General features: G+C 31.7%; 1 protein-coding gene across 1 annotated transcript in view; it reads right to left on the reverse strand.

Moving 5' to 3' along the window:
• oaf (out at first) overlaps window positions 1-19750 on the reverse strand; it is a 50846-nt gene extending 31096 nt beyond the window's left edge. Inside the window, exon 1 of the mRNA XM_070653251.1 lies at window positions 19274-19750. Within this exon, the coding sequence (XP_070509352.1) occupies window positions 19274-19372 (99 nt within the window). The 5' untranslated portion in view covers window positions 19373-19750. The remainder of the gene's footprint in view (window positions 1-19273) is intronic.
• Window positions 19751-21350: the final 1600 nt, after the last annotated feature.

Genomic DNA, 21350 nt, shown 5'->3' on the forward strand with positions numbered 1-21350 from the left:
TAAAACTATAAAGTTGAACTTTAAATTGCTGCAACATTTTTGCCATCACCTCGACAGCCCCCCACCCATCAAATTGAGTTTCAAAGTTTTATCCAAAAAATAAGTTCAAATTATTCTCATGTGTAATTTCAGCTTGCATAAGTTGATACATCTTTCATTCATTCATGTAATCTCATTCAAGTCGATAGAATGGAAAGTCAAAGCAAATAAATTTTATTTGGTTTACAGTCAATTTCAATATTTTTCTCGTTCAATTCTTCTTATTTTACTTTTTTTTGCCATTTTCATTCCTCCTTGGTACAATTTTCAATTTTTCTAATACATCAACATGTCTTTTGTGCTGAACGTCTGCTTGTATTGTTGATATTTCAGCATTTATTTGTGCAAATTGAATATCACTGTAATGATATGCATGAAATTAAAGAATCAAAAATCAATCGCAGGTGACAATCAGATTGAATTAAGAAGAAGTTGTGTCTGACTGCTGATTTTTTGGATTTTTGCTTGCAAGATTTTGATAAAAATCAATGAAAAGGTTTCAAGTTTGGCTTCTTTTTTGATCTTGTCTTGATTATTTTGGAAGGATTGAAAAAGAAGTGTCCAAAATGTGTCTGAGATTGCAATTGATTGCAGGGTTGGGATGTTTTTGGAGTCTGTACCTTCAGTTAAGGTTATTTAAGCGGCACAATTTGGCGAACCGCATTGTTTGTAATAATAATGGGCCGAAATCAGCCATCATGAAGTTGTAACCGTTAATAAAGGGATGTAGCAGTGCCCTAGCGTACACTTTGTGCTCTTCAGGCTAGAAAGTGCGTTATATTGTAATTTTGTTGGATTTTCTTTCAAAAAATCCTAGAAAATTAACGAATTCAGTCAAAAATGGAAGAGAAGGAAGTTTGAACTGCAGACCATGATATGCCTCTGCACAGGCTGATTCAAGGATCACTGTCCACTTTATTTATATTTCATCACTACCCCCACCTCTGCATCAATCATTACATTTTATTCAACTTGAAATTTCTTCAATCCAAACAAATTGAGAATAAAAAGGGAAAAATTGTCGAAACTACAGACACAAACGATGAGCAAAGGAGTAAGTGAAAAAAGGGCAAAGTGCTTAAGACAGCATTTATTTCATTACATTTTCTCTTCTCTGATTGTTTGCACATCATCATAGAAATTTATCTGGGTATTAAATGGATAGTTGTGATACTCATTTACATTTAAGAGAATTAAGCAACTTGAATAATATACATTTATTTTAGGGATGTCATAAAAAAGGGCATAAAAAATTTTGAAATAATTTTATATTTTTTGGCATAACAAATTTCTGTTGAGTAATCCGTTTTGATGGGAAGAGGAAATGTAAACAATTTTATGAATATGAAAGCGAAGCAGTTTGACGTGAATATTATAAAACAATCAATATTTGTCAATCTGAATGAATATTTCAAAATTCATTACGCACATTTTGTGAATAATAAACAGAACAAGCTTTTATGTTTATGGCAGGGGTGTTGCCAAAGTTCAGGGGTATGCCAATAAACTTTATGACAAAATATTCAAATTGACCCCATTGAATACCCCCCTGACTCTAAACATAAAATCAATGTCGCATAAATTTGTGAATATCAATCATATACACACAGAACTGAATGATTGTCAATTTAATAAAGGATTTAGATTGAGGCTTAGAAGTGCTTAACTTTATTGAGCCTCTTTGAGTCTCTCGACAGCATGAGATACTCAATTATTTTGCGATTTAAAATCTCATTAGAATTTATTCCATGTAGATTAACTCAATGAAATTAATCAATGTAATCCTCGTGGGCGCACTCAGCTCGAAAATTTTCTAGTCAGTTCTTTACAAAAAAAAAAAAAAATTATTTTTCTCACGAGATCTTGTCTTGATTAGTATAGAATTTAGGTCGGGGGTGGATTATTACTTTTATGTGATGGAATTATCGCTAATGACTTTCATGGTTTTATTACCTTTTCCTTGAATTCAATGTGGGTGGGATTTTTAAAGGCAACGGAGTGACGTTGAAGGACAATTTCTTCTTATTTTTATTAATTATAGAAGATTTTATTTGTTAAAGAAATGTAAATGACTGATTTTAATGAATTTTCTAAGAGGTTGTTTAAGATTCTTCCCAAAATAGCTTGTGCTATGGCTGTACATGTGTTTAAGTCTTAAAATAAAGCACAGAGTTTTCATGGTGCAGGTTTAGTTGACAACACGATTTAAATTAGGGTTTTTCAAGAATTGCAAGTCTACCAAGGCTGCAAACCTGCATTTTCGGACGAAACATACTTTAAATTGACTTCAGGACATTTCTGTGCCAGATTCATTCTTCATACGAGCTAGTCATGCTTAAAATTGCTCCAAAAAATCATACTTCACTTCCCTGACCTAATTAATTCCATCTCAAAGAAAATTAATTATAAAAATCAAAATCTTCATTGACTTGACAGCCCATCATGTCCAACAATCAGATTGATTATGGAACAATACCAACATTCACAAAAATTAATCATTATCAATAAAATTTGTCAAATTTAAATTTGATAAAATATTTTTTTTTGTCTAAATGAAATCTTCACTCAACATCAATCAAGATGAGAAGCTTAACATGACATTATATCATTCTATTAAAATATGGAAAGAATAAAAATATTTTTCCATTTTAAAAAGAAGGAAGTTTGAAAGGATTCTTCATCTTATTACTTTACATTTTGGCACAAATCATTCACTTCTTTTTAGCGTGTAAAGGATGAAGAAGAAATGCGAAAGAAAAAAAATCAAATCAATCACTCGAATAAAACATTTCAAAAGAATCAGTGAGAGAAAAGATGGCAGCAAAGTTTTTAGGAATACCAAGAAGAAAGTCACTGATTTTGAATTTTTAACGGACGACTGATGCGCGTTTTTTGCTTCAATTAATCAACATTCAGTCAAATTAACAAATTTGGTAGCTTTTGGATTGGAAATATAATTGTTTTATGCTTCGAGGAATGCGAAATTGGCATGTCTTGGGTGACAGGATGCTTTAGGTGTGAGGTAGATTTATTATGAGCAACTGTTGGCTCTGTTATCTTGATGACTGTTGCTCTTGGAAAAAGACTGTGGTCTTGGAGTGAAAGTGCCGGCAAATAGACTCTAATGACTCGATGTTAGGGAATGTTTGGTCAGATTCGAGTTTTTCTTCCAAATCCCCAAATAACTAGTCAGTTTATCAGTTAAGTGACCAAAAAACCATCTTAAAAACTATGATTTGTTCGAAATTGCTAGGTTGCAGTCTAAAACGAAACCTGCAATCCTACGTATCTATAATGCAGGAAATGCAAGCCAGCAATCTTGTCATATCTTGCAAAAACAAACATCCAACAAACTATTTCTCATTAAAACTTCCAATCCATCTAAAACAACAACAAATATAAAAATGGCATCAAAATTGATTGAAACTCTTATTGTATTTTTATTAAGTTTAACAAAAAAAATTGCATAGCTTGAAGATGTTTAATGTAACTGCAACTGCTACATCTTCATCTCCATCAATAGAATATTTCATTACAATGCATCTCTATACTTTTATTGATATACTTTTCACTTATTTTCCATTCAACGTAAATATATCTTCGAGGCTTCATATTTCAGATACTTCATACTTGAACCAACAATGGATTTGATGTTGAAAAAGGGAACAACGCAAGGTATGCAATGAATGCAATTTCGATGCTATTGTTATATTGTAAAATAAGTATATATACAGCATTCAAGTCGACATTGTATGCGGTAAGATGAGAAAATTACTTTTCAATAAGCTACAGCAAAAAAAGCTCATCTTTGTCGTCATTATAAATAAATTTAACTTTGCATCTCTCTATCCAAAAACCATATCTCATTTTATTCATAAAATTTTCATTTAATGCCACGGGAATGTCAAGGAAAAGAATGAGATAGAGATGGAGGAATGAAGGAGCGAAATGATGGTAAACCAGATGCTTAAAAATGAAAATTTTATGGTTTTGAAATAGCGAGATGAAGAAGGATCAGCAAAATTGTAAAGCAATGAATAAAATGAACCGATTCATCTTAAAATATTAAGGAATTTTCTTTTATTCTTATTTAATGGTTGTTGTGGGTTATTTTAGGGAGTTGAGTATCTTGTTGTGAGTTTGGATTGAACTATCTACTCACAGGACTGGAATCAGCATAGTAATTGATATCAATTTGAGGAAATTTGAGTATTTATCCAAAGAGTCTAGTCGGAAGTTTGTAATAGAATCTGAACATTAAAAACTGAGCATCTTAAAGAAGAATGTCCCTAAAATCTCCAGTCCATCCAATAACATGATCAATTACAGTCCACTCGTCTGCACAAACTCAATCCCAACACCATTTATCAAAAACGTTTTCATGCTTCAATTTTATTCGCAAATACAAGCTATAAAATTGAAAGAGCATGAGTGGGGAATTATAGAGCAATGATGCCAAACCACACTGAACGGGAGAGAAAAACGAAGACGAAAGGAAACAAACAGCAACAACTTAAAAACTATTGAAATAGAATAAGGAGCCAAAAAATGCATGCAAGAAGATATACTTAAGGTTGGAAAAAGGAGAAATAATCAAGCAATGGTTAACCAATGCCAAAAGTTTTGCTTATGCTGCATACAACTATAAAAGAATTTTTCAATTTGAATTTTAAATTGAGGAGGAAAATCTTATCGTAATGGCAATTATTCATTGCTTTTTTTACTCAATGTATGCACATTGGGATATGATGATGATGATGATGATGAAGAATTTATCGAGATTGAGGAGGGAGTCGTTTAGGAGTTATGGTCGTGATTGGAGATTGAAGCTCATGATGGTCAATTGTCGTGATTAGAGAATGTTTAAAGCCAGTTCTTGAAGAACAGGCTGCGATTAGTCGACTTTATTTCAAGTTATAAACTTGACATTTGCATTTGTATAATTTGACATGAAATGTCAAGTTTATAATTAGAAACGAGGTCAACTAATCACACTCTGCTGCAGTCAGTCGATTTTATACTTATTTACTTACTTCGTTGGCTGGGATACACGGGGGCCCATTTCCGCGTTTAAAGAATGTCTGTAGACAGCTCTATCTTTCGATAACTTCTGCCAATTTGAGATATTGAGAACTCTAGTGTCAATTTTCGATTTCATACTTTAAAATAATCTAGCACATGTCGTACCCAGCAATTCAGAAAGCTTCAGATGCCATTTAAGAATGCATGGATCACAATTGATCCAGTAATGGCAATAGAGACTTAAACTTCATCACAAATGAGCTTTTAGGCAATACATCCAACTAAATTAGCAGCAGCTGCTTGAAACCTCTCATATTCCATAGACATCATTTATCAAAGCCTCCAAAAAAAGGATGAAAACTTTAAAGAGCTTTTCATGGTGAACAGCAAAGATGTATATAAGAAACTGAGAAAATCATTTGTAAAAAGTTCATTCCTCTTCACGTACACGATGTATTTTGCATACCTCTGTGTGTTCCAGAAAGGAAATTTCTTTTCATTTCATTTCATTCATTCCTTATTCATGTATATTTTGCTTTCTCAAATGTTGATTTTTCCCATGCTCCCCCTTTTTTGATCCCCTCTTCGTTTGAATATATGATGATGTTGATAAAAGACAGAAAATGTAAACAACCATGACGTACAAGGCAGAGGATTTAAAATTTTCTTTAAAGTTTATTTCTTTTCAACTTTTTTTTACTCTACACAATCAAAACATTTTAAGGAGTGAGTTTGTAAGTGATGTATTACCAAGTTGTAGCTTGAAGCTCATGTCATACATGAATCCGCATAAAAAACAAAAACTTTTTTTTGTTACAAACAGGAACTAAACTTTGTTTTTATGGACGTAATTTATTCACAATGCCTTAAGAACTTGGAGACATAATGGATGTTTGTGGATCTTAAGGAAAATTTAGGTTGAACAAATTTTTAATTCCTCTTTTGAGTTTGTTGACTTAAGACCTGTCTTATAAAGGTTGAAAGATGAGATTTTGAAGACTACAAATACTTTAAATTTACCACTTATCTTCAATATGAGACAAAAATGGAAGGGATTATGCTTCGGGTCAATTAAGTACATTTAATTCTTATACATGATGTATTTTGTGTCGATGAAGGCTTGTGAGAGAATTTAATCTGATGTGTTTTTGGGGTTTATAGACTGGTATGTGCTGGTTAGAGATTATAGACAGCATAGATTCTAATGGTAGAGACTAGAGCAGTGGTGGGTAACCTGTGTGCCACAACACCCTTGTGTACCGTCAAAATCGTTGAGAAATGTCATGAAGCATATGTCGTGTTTGGTTTCAGTCAAAGCCAAGATGTGCCGTAACACAAAAAAGGTTTCCCACCACTGGACTTGAAGGTTTCTCGAATATTTTTCAAAATTAAGGTTTGTGATTTAAGTTTATTCTTTAGAAATCGCCACAGGACTTTCAAACTACAGCACCATTTCTACACCATCCACAATATCCCTCGAGACTTTTTTCCTTCTACAAAAACTTTTTCTACAAAACTCATCATAATAATTGTCCGCTATATCAGGAGGGACTCTAAAGTGAGTAGAATAAAACTGCTCAAAACATGAAATGGAAATGGTTAAGGATGAAAAAAGGATGAAAAGAAGAAAAAAAATCCAATTTAATGCTGATGGAAGGAACATTTTTTCGAATGGGAATATGATGCAGCAGCATGGTTTTAACATAATCAAAATGATGAAAATAGAGAAAAATATTTTTTATTCTGCATCTTGGATCTACATTTCCTGGTTGATGTGGCCTTGAGATAATATTGCTATTAAGGGAGTTTGAAACATGTTTCTGATGTACTATAAATATATACACAGTCCAGCATGAAATATTCAACACAATCATCCAAATCACAACCCAAACATCATTCAGCTCCTATCCCATCTATTAAAACAGAGCTAATTTATATTGACCATGATGAAAATCTGTTTAAGCCCCAAAGCAAAACGGTTGAAAGAAAAATGAAGGAAAAGTGTAAATTTAAAGAAGATAAAAGGTTCACCTTAATTACGTAGTAAACAAGGCCTTGATTAAATCTGAAGCTACTGTTGATTATTATTTTGGGATCATGAATGGTGGACTTTGATGAATGAAAGGATGTGTTGATTGAATTTTTTGGGATTTATATAATATTTTAAGAAATATTAATGTTGCCTAATTAAAGGCAAGGCTGCAAAAATATTTCTATGCTTCAGTAAGACTTGATAAACTTAATCGATCCATAATCTGGCTCTAGGCCGAATCCTCCGCTAAATTAGAGTCAAAATGGCCTGAAGTCAGGTTTCTGATCGATTAACCAATTCATACTACTTCGAGAACGCAAAGCTCAAAGTTAACTTAAATTTTGTATGGTGTTGAGTCTAAAGGACTTGACTTATACATGCAAAATGAGGGAAAATCCAAAATTATGAACTTTACCGATTCTAAAAATTAAGAGGATCTGAAGAATCTCAAAATATTGATTCCATTACACGAGCAACTACCAAAGTAGACGAAGAATTCATACAAAATCCAGCATATAGTCTTCAGTTACAAGAAGTCCTTCTAGATTGTTCAAAACTCTAAAGAATAAAAGTTAAAACCTATAAAAATTAACTTGAAACATAAAAGTCCCTAAAGAATTCATTACAATTTCCATCATCAAAGCATCAAGCTAATCTGCAAGCCCAATAAATTGCCGTCTATAATCCCAAAGCGGGTCATAAAAGAAAGTTAACGTAGACATCTTCTGGCATTGTTTTATTAGAATTAGTGAATCTTTTTTTCGTGAGAATTTCAACAATTATTGTTATGACTTGCTATATTTAACTTTGATAAATTCAAATTATTTACGATAACTTTTCAACTTGTCAAGTTCCTTTTGGCATTCTTTGTCTCCTCCATTTTAGTCTTTCGTTAATCATTTTTTTAAAAATAAAGTTGAAAGAGTGAAAGAAAAGGAAAGGATGAAAAATTGGTAAAAGGGTTAAAAAGGAAATTTTTTTTTCGCGACCTTTTTCTTTGTGCTGCTTTTTTGCTGTATCTAACCAATTTGACCTTTTTTGCTTGAACATGAGAATTTTTCTTCATCATTCTTTCAATTTTTTTTTGTTCTCTTTTAACCTTACCCTTCATCCGCGACATCTAATTACTTTTGGCAGCAAAATCCTTCCTTCTTCTTCCACTGTTCCTCAATATTATTTTTTTTCTTTTTCGTTAGCACAAAATACTTCCTAAATGGAAGGCAAACATTATTTTTTTTTCTCTCGTTTGTTCATTCTCACAACTTAATCTTCGTTTATTTCTTTCAACTCCTCCTCCGTTATTATCCTTTATTATTTTTCATCTTGCCTCACATGCACGACGCTTGTATGCGATATTAAAAATTTATTTAAATGATAGAACAAAAGTGAAGCGACAAGAAAAGGAAGGAAAAAAAGAAAAACTATATTATATAGAAAAATATCTCGTACGTAACACAGTCAGAATAATAAGAAGGAACAACATGCAACAAGTTGGAAAAATAGAGGAGATGAAAAAAATCACGAATGGCAGCAAAAAAAAAAACTAGTTGAAACTTTAAGAAACAATTTTCAGCATGAAGATGTAGAAAAGGGGATTTAAAGGCTGTTGGTGCATTTTGTTCTGCAAAATGAGGAAGGCTTAAGTGCTGCATTGAAATTGCTTTAGGAAAACTGTATGTCTTTGGAATTTTGTGATAGGTAATGGATATCATGTCTTATTATTGCTGGCACGAGTAGTTTTACATTCAATATTGATGATTTTTTATGTGCTTGTGCTGGATTAGTGAACATTTAGGTGACTTGAACTTTTTTGTCGTCTGTTCTTTAGGAGTTTCAATGGATTTGGTTGAATAATATCTCTGATGAAGTCTAGGATGATCTAATATACCAAAATTCAGGATTTTACTTCAGAAAAGGACACTTTAAATGATTTAGCGGACTTAATAACGTTGTCAAATAGCTATGGAACCCATTTGAATGCTTTTGAGTCTTTGGATCATTATAGACTCTCGAGAATCCTCAAAAGTTCAAAATTAAGTCCATCACTTGGAATTTTTATCACATTTTCCTGAGAACTAATCAGAAATCGACACAAAGACCGAAAAATCACACCCGAACCCCTTTTAAACCCAAAAGTCCACCAAAAATCTTCCAAACAAATCTCTTTGTGCAATTTATTTCTGCCAAACTTAACACAAATCTTCATCTCCTTTCTGTAAAATACAGTAAATATCCTCTTTGTTTTCATCTGTTACGAAAACACAAAAACGAGAAAATTGTCAGAAAAAAGGAAACAAGAAGAAAGGTAATCGATTGATTAATTTCACTTGACTTTCATGTCAATCATGTAATAAGAAAGAAAAGAAAGAAAAAATCGAAGACTGAACAAATTTTATGGATTACTGACTGATGTAAAATTCATTTGTATCGAAGCTTGTTGTGTTGAGTAATTGAAGTCACTTTGTATCGAATTAATACACATCTAAGAGGATCACTTGCAAAGATGAAGTGACCAATATGGTATCATGAAAGCTTGTTTCTTACACTTTGCCATGTTGCATGTCCTCGTGTTAACAGGTTTATTGACAATTTGACATTATTAGTCGAGCATCTCCATGTTTCGAGCAAATTGATTATGTGTCAATGACAGTGTAGTTGATTAGCTTAGTTTTTTGGGGTAGAGAAAGTTTTCAGTTTATTGATTTATTTTTTGGAACGGATGACAATTTTTGAAGCATATGAACAGATTTTGTGAAGTGAATGATGATGAAGGGAAGTAAATTGAAAGTTTAACAAAGCTTTGTGTGGGAAAATTGAGTGAAAAGTCTGTGAAATTCATGACTATGACACTTTATTATTGAATGAGCTGAAGTATTGAATGAATATTGAGCAGTAGAGAATCAAGTTTGCATGAATCTGGCTTTATCTATGGAAATTTTATTCAATTGAAGTGTATTGGGCCTTCAAATTGTCCAAAACAGTAGGAAAATGGGAAAATAGATTGACTATTCTAGGAATTAGATTGGAGATTGTGTCAAAATGGGAAGAAGGACTCTGGTCGACTTCCAGGCACCCTGATTCATCAATTTCCTTAAAACTATATCCTCAAGTAGCTGCAAAGCTCATAAAACCTCTTTTAATACAAATGTTAAGCTGTGAACTCTCAAAATCCGTCTTTCATGAAATTTTAAACAATTTCCAAGAAGTTTACATCAAAATTTCCATCAATCCTTTTAAAAAGCTCTTAAAAAATCTAGCTCATTAAAATATTCCAGTTAATGTATTCCAATTATCATCGAGCACATTTAAGTGTAATAAAATTAATTATTTTTAAAAAGAAATTGTCACATTCTTTTGATCACCATAGCTATATGTTTGTCATGCGTAAATTTTTAACATTTCTAGAATATTTTGTGCCTACACTCAGCCATTGTAATATCATTAAGTATTCATTTCAGTCTATGCCACATGTGAGAGCAACTTGAGATTTAATGAAGTCAATTTCAAAAAATTAACGTTTCTTGTCTGAATTTTAATTTAACAAGATTAAACTTGAGCTCATGTAATTTAATGAGCTACGCAAGTCAGCAACCATTCACAATAAAATAAGCAGATTCCTTAGGGTGAACCAAGAGTATTATTTATTTGTAATTAATGTTTCATTCATATTCTAAGAAATATCTTTGGGATATACTGTATAATGTATTGTTAAAAACATTTTTTAATGAGATTCAAGATATATTTAGCTTAACAAAGATGTATAGAATTTTCTACATGCATATTATGTGATGGAATGATAATAACGATGTTGATGAAATGGATATGCTGATATTCATTGCAAAGACGAGTGTTATCATGGAAACAAAGTCTTAAAAAAGAAATGGAGAGGAACATTTTCAAGGATTTTTTGGCGACGCGAATCTTGCTTTGTAGTATTGTGAATTTGACATGAATGAAAGGGACATTTTAGATGGAAATAAAGCTTGTTGTCGCCATTTTCAGGGGTGGGGATGTGATACGTGACGGTCATTTATCTAAAATTCTGCATATGCTGCACACTCGACATATGTTAAGCATAAAATTCAACAAATTATCTCAAAAGTCACAATAAAATGTCCTTAAATCCCCCAAAAGTATTAACCCCATCCACACCCAACCAACCCCTTATAAAACCTCTTTCATGCCTCAATCCCCATCAACGCAATTTTTCCAATCCATCACCATGACTCATGAGTCTAAAACTTAATAAAAATAAATTTAATCATTAAATTTTTCATCAGTATGAAAAGGTCAGACAGCCTCCCATTAGACATCAATTTCATTTCAGACGATAAATTTTTGGATTATTTTAACAAAATTAATTTACTTTACAGCATTAAATTTACATTAAGCAACAGAATGAAGGAAGTCAAATAGAAGTGAAAGAAAGATGCTTGTGAATGTCAAAGGCTACAGTCTTTGAAATTGACTGGAAGAAAAAAAGAGAGACTGTGAGACTTTTAATGACAAAAAAGAAAGTTTTTATTTTAGGAAGGGGGCAAGGTCAGGAAATGGGCTGACAATGAGAATGAAGAGCTTAATTTTTGAACATTAGATTAAGTTTTTTAGCTGATTTTTCAACATTTTGCTTTAAAAATGGATATATTAGGGCAGTGGTGAGTATCATACGTGTCGCAACACATTGTTGCCAGCATACAGTGCCTGACAAAGTCTCAGATGTGCCATGGCATTAGAAAAGGTTGCTCATCACTGTATTAAAGGCTTAGCTATAGTCTAGGGTTGTCAATTACAAATACCAATATTTGGGTATTTGGTCCATTTTGAAACTATTTGGGTCACCAAATAATTTGTATTTTGAAACCAAATAATTTGTATCAAACAACATAAGAGTTAAATGTAAAGCAAGTATGAAATTTTTCCTGAAAATCTTCAAATATAAAATTTTGCAATATTTTTTGAAAAATTTATGTAGTATTTTTTAGAATTTTTGAGCATTGTTTTGCTTAAATATCTAGTGAATACAAAAATTTAACACATGTTGTGGTTTTGAAAGTCAGGACGAAGAGATAGAAAATCGCACTTCATGTCCTTATGATTAGAATGACTGTATTCATGAATAGACATAGAACAATATATATAAAGTCATTTAAAGGTACTAAAAACAGGACTGAGAAGTAAGAGTTGCAGTTTATTTCATTGAAGCCCATTCAAGCTACGTTATCAAGTGTTGAGCCTTCACTGCATAGAAAGTTTTAAGTTGAAATTTCCTAATCATATGACTGAAAAGAAGTTAATATTTTAGTTATTTTTTGTTATTATTCTTTGGAAAATAATTAATTTCATTACTTCTATGTTGATTGTTATTACTAATTATACAATAAGCGTGAATATACAGGCAATTTTTTGAAAATTCAGATGTTTTTAGGGTCATATCCATACTTTCGAAAATATTTGGTATTTGTACAATATTTGGGGGTCTCGATATTTGGGTATTTGGTATTTGTACAAATAGTAAAAACCCAAATAATTGACAACTCTACTATAGTCCTTTGAATATAAAATTCTCAAATTCAAGAAAAATATTCAGGCACTCAACAAATTATTTGAACAATGTTCAGACATATTCAGGATCAGATATCGATTTTTCAACAATTTTCTTTGACACATTCCAAAATCTTTCATCTGATAGGTGTCAAAAATTTTGAAATAATATCCTATAACCTTAATTTAGTAAATATCAAGGACGAGATCACAAAAGTTAATAACCGAAATTTGATATCAGAACATAATAAAGAGTCTTTGAAAGGAGAAGGTTACGACATTATCTTTTGAGCTTTTAAATAGTAAGATAGATACAAGGTTATTGATTTTAACCTTATAAGACTTTTAACAAGAAAATTTTGGCATTATTTTATTCTATGTCTTCATGTCTTAACAATATTCATTTAAAATCCTCAAAGGGATGTTCAATAATAGATTAACACAAGAGATTACAAGAATATTGAATTTTGAATATTGAAATCTTTTGATGAAAATTACATACAATGTGACTTGGCAAAATTAATTTCTATAGCTGCAGACTAGGATTTTGTATAGAAAATGTCGAGTCGATTTCATTTGAAATTCAAGTCGATTTCAAGCTTTAATTAGCTTGATGTTGTATTTGGGAGGAGTTGAGAACACCCAGCAGCCTACTAAGCCACCAAACTCCTTCCATTTTTACGCACAATTTCCATTTGGTAATCCAAGAATTGATTCACAAAATATTTGTTAATAATTTCCAAGAACTCATACATAAAGCCACATTTTAAAACGAAATTTACGTAGAAAAGCATCCTTCAACTTTCCATGAAGTCTATTGAATTTCCGCTTATACATATAATGCCAAACGTCAAATCTGAACAGAGAAAATACAATTTTCCGAGAAGGATTTTAAGAATAACTTGTTATTTTTTTGGAAAGGTGCTTGTGTTTGAAAGGTCATTTGGAGTTACATTTTTGACTCTTTTGAGTTATTAGAATTCTAAATTTAGATTTTTGGGAATTATTGAGAGATTTTCTAGTCAAGCTTTTCTGAGTGTAGTTGCACAATTGCAGGATTTGTTCCTCTATGCAGGTACTTTTAGATATGCTCTGTGACACAATTCAGGAGCTTTTTTCGTAGTTTAATAGAAGCAAACTATTCTTGAACTTATTAGCGGATCATATCTGCATCATCAGCAATAATGACAAGAATTAAAATATCTGAGTAGTCTAAAGCTTCTGAAGCCTCACGTTAAGTATGTCGACACACTGAAATCGTCCAAAATAAATGGATTAGTGTGCCTTGGATCTATAAGAATTGAAAAGCACTACCCTAATCTCTATCTTAACAATACATTTAAATCAATATCCAAAAGGTCATAAAAATGTCATTCAAAAATCTCAACAGAATAACCTTGACAACTTCTATAAAATATCAGCTTACAATCACCGCATCGTCAGCATTATTTTATTTCTTAATATTTCCATGTCCAAAATTTCTTGTTTCTTCTTAAGTTCTAAACTTGTTTCATATTTTGTTATCACAAAATGAAGCATGTGCCTCAAATATAAGCTGACAAAATACAGCACGTTTTCTATAGCTGAGGTTTAAATTGAGATTCTTCCACGAATTTCCTCACAAAATGTAGTAAAACAATAAGATAAATTCAAAAGAGTATAAAGAGCACCGACAATAAAAATGTAGAATCACAAGATTCCTCGAATTTTCCTTTGTCACATTTGCCTAGAGTGAGCAGTATGAAAGTAAATAAATAAAGGAAGTTAAAAAGGGATGTGGAAAAGCTGAGGGGAGAGGAAAACTGTCAACATGGCAACATCATCAAAAAGGAAAGAAAATGTTTATGCTCAGCTATAAACTTGACTTTTTTCTCTTCTAATCTTTACTGCAGCATCAAGGCAAACGAAGTAAAATTATCGATTTATGAAAAAGAAAAAAAAGATATATTTATGCATTGAATTACGTATTTATGTAGTTTTCATATAGCTCAGGAGACAGTTAGTCTAGAACATGCTCGAGAAGAATCCTTCAAGTTGGAAGAGACTTAAGATTTGAAGATGACTTGAGTGACGCTTTTATTTGCTTGATTATTATGTGAAGCATAAAGCATCATATAAATCAGACTGCTTTACATGCATCAAGGATTTTTCCATTTCGAGTGATAATCTTAGTTTAAGACTTCGAGGAAGGATTGTCGAGAGACAGTTGTGAATACTTGAATATTATTGCAATTTCAAGTTGCTTTTTACTTTCTGAACAGGAGTCTGAGGAGCAGAATGGTTTAAATTGGCGATGTTGTGAAGCTTTTGCTTTGAACCTGCATAGACTACGGGTCAAGAGATTAAAGGAGAGTTCCCAAAAGCTATAGCCTAAATGGGACTCAAACTCTACTTTTCGATTAAATATTAACGGTTTCTACTTAATGAGTCACTGGAGGTTGAGGTAGAACATAGCACAATGCTCGTTTGAACTATTCCAGAGCAGCACAAGTGTTTGCAAGGATGCAAGGAACAATGTTGCCATGATGTCACTGTAACGAGTCATTTCTACTCATTATTATGACCGCAAAGGGCCGCTCGCGTTCTTTATGCATTCCTTACTGTATGACTGAAAGTGAGCTTTTGAACCTCATAATCGTGTTTATTCCTATAATTTCCTTAACATCAACAAAACAACATTAACGTAACTTCATGAAAAATCAATAAATCCCCTACCTCATCTAAATCCACATCCAGAATTCCAATTTATTCTACCACACACCATTTTTCCCCACTATTTCCAAAAAAACTGCCATCAAATCCCATCAACATGTCATATCCATACCGACACACAACAGCCAATAACACATCATTCCAAAGTCAAAAGCACACACAGCATACGAAGAAAGAAAGGAAAGTGAAATAAGGATGATAAGAGAAAAGTTATGTTGTTTTCCTTTTGCTCTCTTATTTTTTGTATGTCACAAAAAAAATTCCCATCCCTTACATCTATCTCCATCTCACTCATTTGTTTCCTCTTATCGTAGAAGTAGAAAATTATTATGATTTAAGTATCTATAAACATAGAGATATTTTTTAAAGAAAAAAAAAAAGTTGCAGGAAGTGATAGTAAAAAGTAAGTAGCAAGGCATCATCATCATCAGCATCATCGGTGGAAGAAAACATATAAAATTTCAGTCAATATTTGATACGATGAGATAGAAAAATTACATATATGAATTTGGATTTTTTTTTTGAAGATGATAAGGAAGCGAGAAACTTCCGTTTTCTATCTTACGGCTTGATTTTCTTCTTACTACTCACAACCTGACATATATTTTTATGATTTTAATGATGTCGCTCATGTATCCCGTATGGAATAGTACTGTTATGTATGCAGAGATGTTTTGGATGAGGTTTAGTGCTTTTTGGATGGATGGAAGTGATTAGATGAGGATTTAGGGCTTAGTGCTTGACGAAATTGAGACTACTTATTGTCAGAACTCGAAGTCGATATTTCATACAATATCCGTGCTGCCTTTGAGTTCAAAACTACAAAATGAACTTTAATCCACAAAGACATCCCCTAACTACATCCCAGCATGCATGTATGCTCATACAGTCAATGATACACGGGAGAAGATAAGCTTTTTATTATTATTCTACATTCTTATTTCTTTTCTTTTCTTTAATTTTCATCTGTGATTGTATGAATTGAGTTTTATGTACGTACACATGTATGTAGCAAATGAGGACGACTTGAAGAACAAAACTGTATTCAGCAGTTAATGTTGCAATATTTTCATTTCTCTCTTATTCTCACAAACATAACACACAGTGAGTTATGTATAGCTCTTAGTAGCATTGTATGTGAGAGATGTGTTGATGCCTGAATGAAAGAGGAAGGAAATTGCGAATAACACAAATAATGTATTGTGTCAATAATATTATTATTCAACAATATATTGTACGAATAAATGGCGTGAGGAGGCAACACAAAAAAATATGATGTGTGAATGATAGAGATTCCATGAGAGAAGTCACGTTGCCAGATTTTTTACTGCATGATTTTCGGGTGTGATATTTTTTTGAGGGATTTTCATAGAATTTTTAGATGGAAGTAATTTTGATTCTATTGATAAGGGTGATACGTGAATGTTGAATTCTCAATTTAGTGACTGAATCTTGAAGCCTACTTCCATATCAATTCTTAGTCTTCTTCGTGCTCTGATAGGAATTGCTTGAAAAAATTGTCATGTTTTGTTGCTTATCCTGAATAAATCACTCTATAAGCATAGCTACTTGATAAAGGATACATTCCCAATTTCCAACATTAATTCTCACAATTTTCACAGATTCTGGATCAAAAAACACCCAAAAAAGCTTAAAGCTTCATAAAACTCTCCCAAATTCAACATCCGTGACAAATGTCACACTATTAATTCCAAGATAAAGATCTAAATCATCTTAATATCCTGTCAAAATATCAATATCCCCGACTCTATTATGTCAATCTTAATAATAACTATAAACTATATCCAGAACCTGATGACAGCATTAGACAACATTCTTATCCATTAAAGATCAAACGAGAGAAGATAGCGATTGTTTGGATTCGCCATAAATACGACAAATCCCTGGAAGGAACAAAGAACAGAAATTTACACAAAAGATGCCGCAAACATTCCCACCCAACATTTCATATTCTTTGTTCCTTATGAAAATAAAAGAAGGAAATAAAATTGTTGTTCTATGTCTGAATAAAAGCTATAATTAGGCTAATGAAAGTAGCATAGAGGAAAAATATGCTTATCCATCACAATTTTCTTCTTCTTTTTTTGTGTTGCTCACTCCCTCCATCTATATCTTTTTTCCTTAATATTATTGATTTTTTTCTCATGCTGTGCCAAAGCTCCCTTCAACATTTCTTTTTCCTGTGAAATCGCATGTATAAACATACACACATTTATATCAATGTGCCGAAAATAGGCACAGAATTGTGAGTGAGAAAAAGTACATAAAAAAAATTTCATTTAACATTTTTATGTGGCTTTTTTATCATTTTGTTATCAGTCTCAGCTGATACTTTGTCTGTCTCATATAAATGTTGACTTACTTTATATGAATGAATGGAACTATTGAATTATTGTCTGGTTACTTCTTTTTTTCGAAGGGATTAACCATAAAACTACATAAGTACGAAGGCACAATCATGTTGTGCTTTGTTATGATGTATCCTACATTGAATTTAGGTCATAAACACGAAAATTGTTATGTTGTTAAATTAATTTTATGTATAGAATTATGGATGTTATTATTTTTATTTTTATGGTGAATCCTGGAGTTGGGAAATGCTGTCATATCCTGGTTTGGAATTGGGGTAAGTGGAATATGTTTGGTTGTTAGGAAATTAGAGCAATTCGAAGGGGTAGCTTTTTGGTATGCATGAGAAAATTTGGGTTTAGCTTTGGTCTGATGGTTCAAATACCAAATGTTCTTAAAATGCAGCAAATTTAAGAGAATTTCAAATTATTGATTTAGTTCTTGCGAATATCAATCAAATTGCTTTACTTATTTGATGAAATTTTTAAAAAATCACTCTGCTTTGATTCTAACTTGAATCTAATAAAATCTGTTAAAACAGAAATTAAACAAAGTGTTCTCTATTAGACAGAATCGAGACCGAGCTATCTCTGGATTGTGTAAGCTGTAAGAATTTGTTGGAGTCAAGACATGAAGCTAAACAGCACAATATGTTGGCTAGGGTACCGCTACGTCGCCGTTTAACGGCGGACTGAAAGAGCATTAAGCTCGAGTTCACGGCGGACTGAGACCGGCCTCCGGTGTGCCTTCTGAGTTTGCTTTTCGCGAAAATGAATGAATCGTAACTCATGACATTTAAATTTTCAAATACTAAGAAATATTAAAAAAAAAATTTGAAATTTACTTCTGAAAAATTTATATTTAAAATCCTAAATTTGCTGTAAATTTGTCAAAAGAATGAATTTAAAATATTCAAAATTTATAAATTTTTAACAAAAATTTATAGATTTGAAAACATTCACAAGAATCAAACCAATATTTAAACTCAATTTTGACAAGCTTTCTTCTTAAAAGGTTGAAAAAAGTAAACAATTCCAAATCTCTTAATAGGAAATTCAAACAAGAGTTAAAATCATCGCCTATAACTCTAACACAAAATTCACAAAATTCCTCATTAAGAATCTCACGAAAAAAGCCTCTTAAAATACTACTTGCCACACGGCAAGGTTATCAACTCAACCGAGAGAGCAAAAAAATCATCTTCTGTGCTCAGCTGTCGCAAAAATACACAATTCACATGCCTGAAACAATTCTCTTCTTCTTCCGCAATGCAATTTCATCGAATATTTTTGATATAAATAAATGTCTTTATTTTTACATCCACAATTCATCTCATTTATGTCCACTTTCCCTAAATTGATTCCGAGAGACAAACTCGAGGATTATTAAATTCAGACGAAAATGCTTCGCAGGCAATAACAATAGTAATAATAATCAATAATGTTATCGAGATGTATAGCTACAGACATTTTTTTGGTATAATTATTTTGTTACGACTTGCATGACATGTCTCACATGATGTATGCTTATGTATCTTGATTAATTTAATAAATTTACCTGATTTTGTACATTAATTGTGAGAAGTTCCGCACTTCCACATATAATTATTTGTAGAAAATAGATTAATTTTTGTATTTTTATTGTTGATAAATGCATTTTAAGATAATTTTTTATTCTATTTACAAATATTTAATTTCACTTATTATTTTCACTTTTCACACAAAATTTTTTTCACATTTTCTTCCTTTGCAATTTCCCGAAAAAAAACCTTTTTTTTTTGTTATTATTTTTTTACTCTCACAGTAATAATTTTTTTTTGTTGTGTATAAATATTTTATTTATTCTCGTATCACTGCATTATGGCAATTATTAGGCTCATTTTAGCAACAATCACGACTTATTTCACATCGTGCACGATACAGAATGACTTGATCACTTGAAATTGTTGCTTAAAATCACAAAACACAAACTTTTTCACCGATTGATAAATAAAAATTGAAAATGAGAAACGAAAAATTCCGTCTTGTCTTTATCAATGCTATTTTTACAATAGACTGAGTATAATATGAGGGTGACGGCTGTAAGTTACGTTTCGATGTTGTGGGTTCGAAAATTTGAATTTTTTTCAGCCGTTATGGAACATTTGCACAAGTTTAATTGAATTTGTGCAATTTCTTTGAGTTTTCATCAATATTTTTAATTGATAAAATTGATTCCACTTTATAAAGCCACACTAGCTTCAATTTTGGACCTTAATCATCAATTTAAATATTTTAAAAATTCATCAAATCAATAAAAATCTCCACTGAACGACAATCCTTTTGTTTACCTCAAAACCCCTTAAATGTTATTCCAAAAACCTCTCAAATGTTCTCATATCCTCAATATTTGATGAGATTCTACATGCTGTAGCCTTAACACGTGCGATGTTACTCCAACACATACAAATTATCCATTCACAAATTTATGATTAATATAATTATCGCATGGTGAAAATCATAAAGAACACATTATTTTTTGTAAAAGAAATTGATTGATTGCCGATAATTTATTAAGCATGACAATTTCATTCAAATGAATCATATAGTATGGTGTGTAATTAGTGCTGCTATTTGGTAATTATTAATTGACTTAATTAAATGATGCAGTATCAACTGATTAATAATTATGTCGATTTATATCAATTATTTTAGAATAATTTCTTAATAATGAGGTTATTTGAAAGGTCATGGCATGATTTGTGGATGAATAAAGGATGAGTTTGAAAAGATGAATATGTGCCATGAGACACGACACATGATTCATTGAACTTTGGATTTTGAATTAATAATGAGGGTTAGTTAAGGTAACTGAATGCATTCAAATTCTGAACTGCTGAGTTCCGAAAAATTGCTAAATATTTTGAATTTTGATGAGTAAAAATGTCAAATTGACGTTAAAATTTCAAAGATTTCGATGAAGTGACACACGATATTGAAAAGACGTAAAATAGCGATTTTGTGGAATTCGATCCTAGATCAAAGAATTTTAACAGGCATGAGCATTCATCAAATATCAAAACAATTCACAAACCTGAAATTTGAGCTCAAAGTAGATTCGAATTTTGGATGGAGAAGTGTTGATAATGATCACATGGGTGGCCATAGATCCAATGGAAAGAAGCTTTTCATCGAAACAGAATTGCTATTGCAATCAGGGATTGGTGGGATGGACGCCGTTCTGTCATGGTTATCTCGTCTTTAGATCGGGCTAAGAAAAGCACGAAGTAGTGTTTCACTGCAATTGCCTTATAACAAGAAGCAAGCAGCAAGGATTAGCTTGTATGTAAAAAATAAGCCTATCCGACAAACCCGGGGTCGCTACAAAAGTGCAAAATTTCGTTAAAACCTGTTTTAGGACACATCTATGCAAGGACATGGATCACAATTGATGGTACGACCAGCAGATTAGCAAGTACGAGTTGACATTTTGATACAAAATCAGAAAGAAGAGCTTCAGCCTGAAACAAATAACTAAACCTGAAAAAAGATAATTCAAAAATCCAACAACTAATTTACAATTTTTCAAATCCATTTTTATTGATTCAATATAGATTTTTAAGTAAGTATCGACAAAAAAAAATGTTTTCTATCTT

This window comes from Chironomus tepperi, unplaced genomic scaffold (genome assembly GCF_022539635.2).
Source record: "Chironomus tepperi strain 1889 unplaced genomic scaffold, CSIRO-AGI_Ctep_v1 contig_67, whole genome shotgun sequence".
Lineage (NCBI taxonomy): Eukaryota > Metazoa > Arthropoda > Insecta > Diptera > Chironomidae > Chironomus > Chironomus tepperi.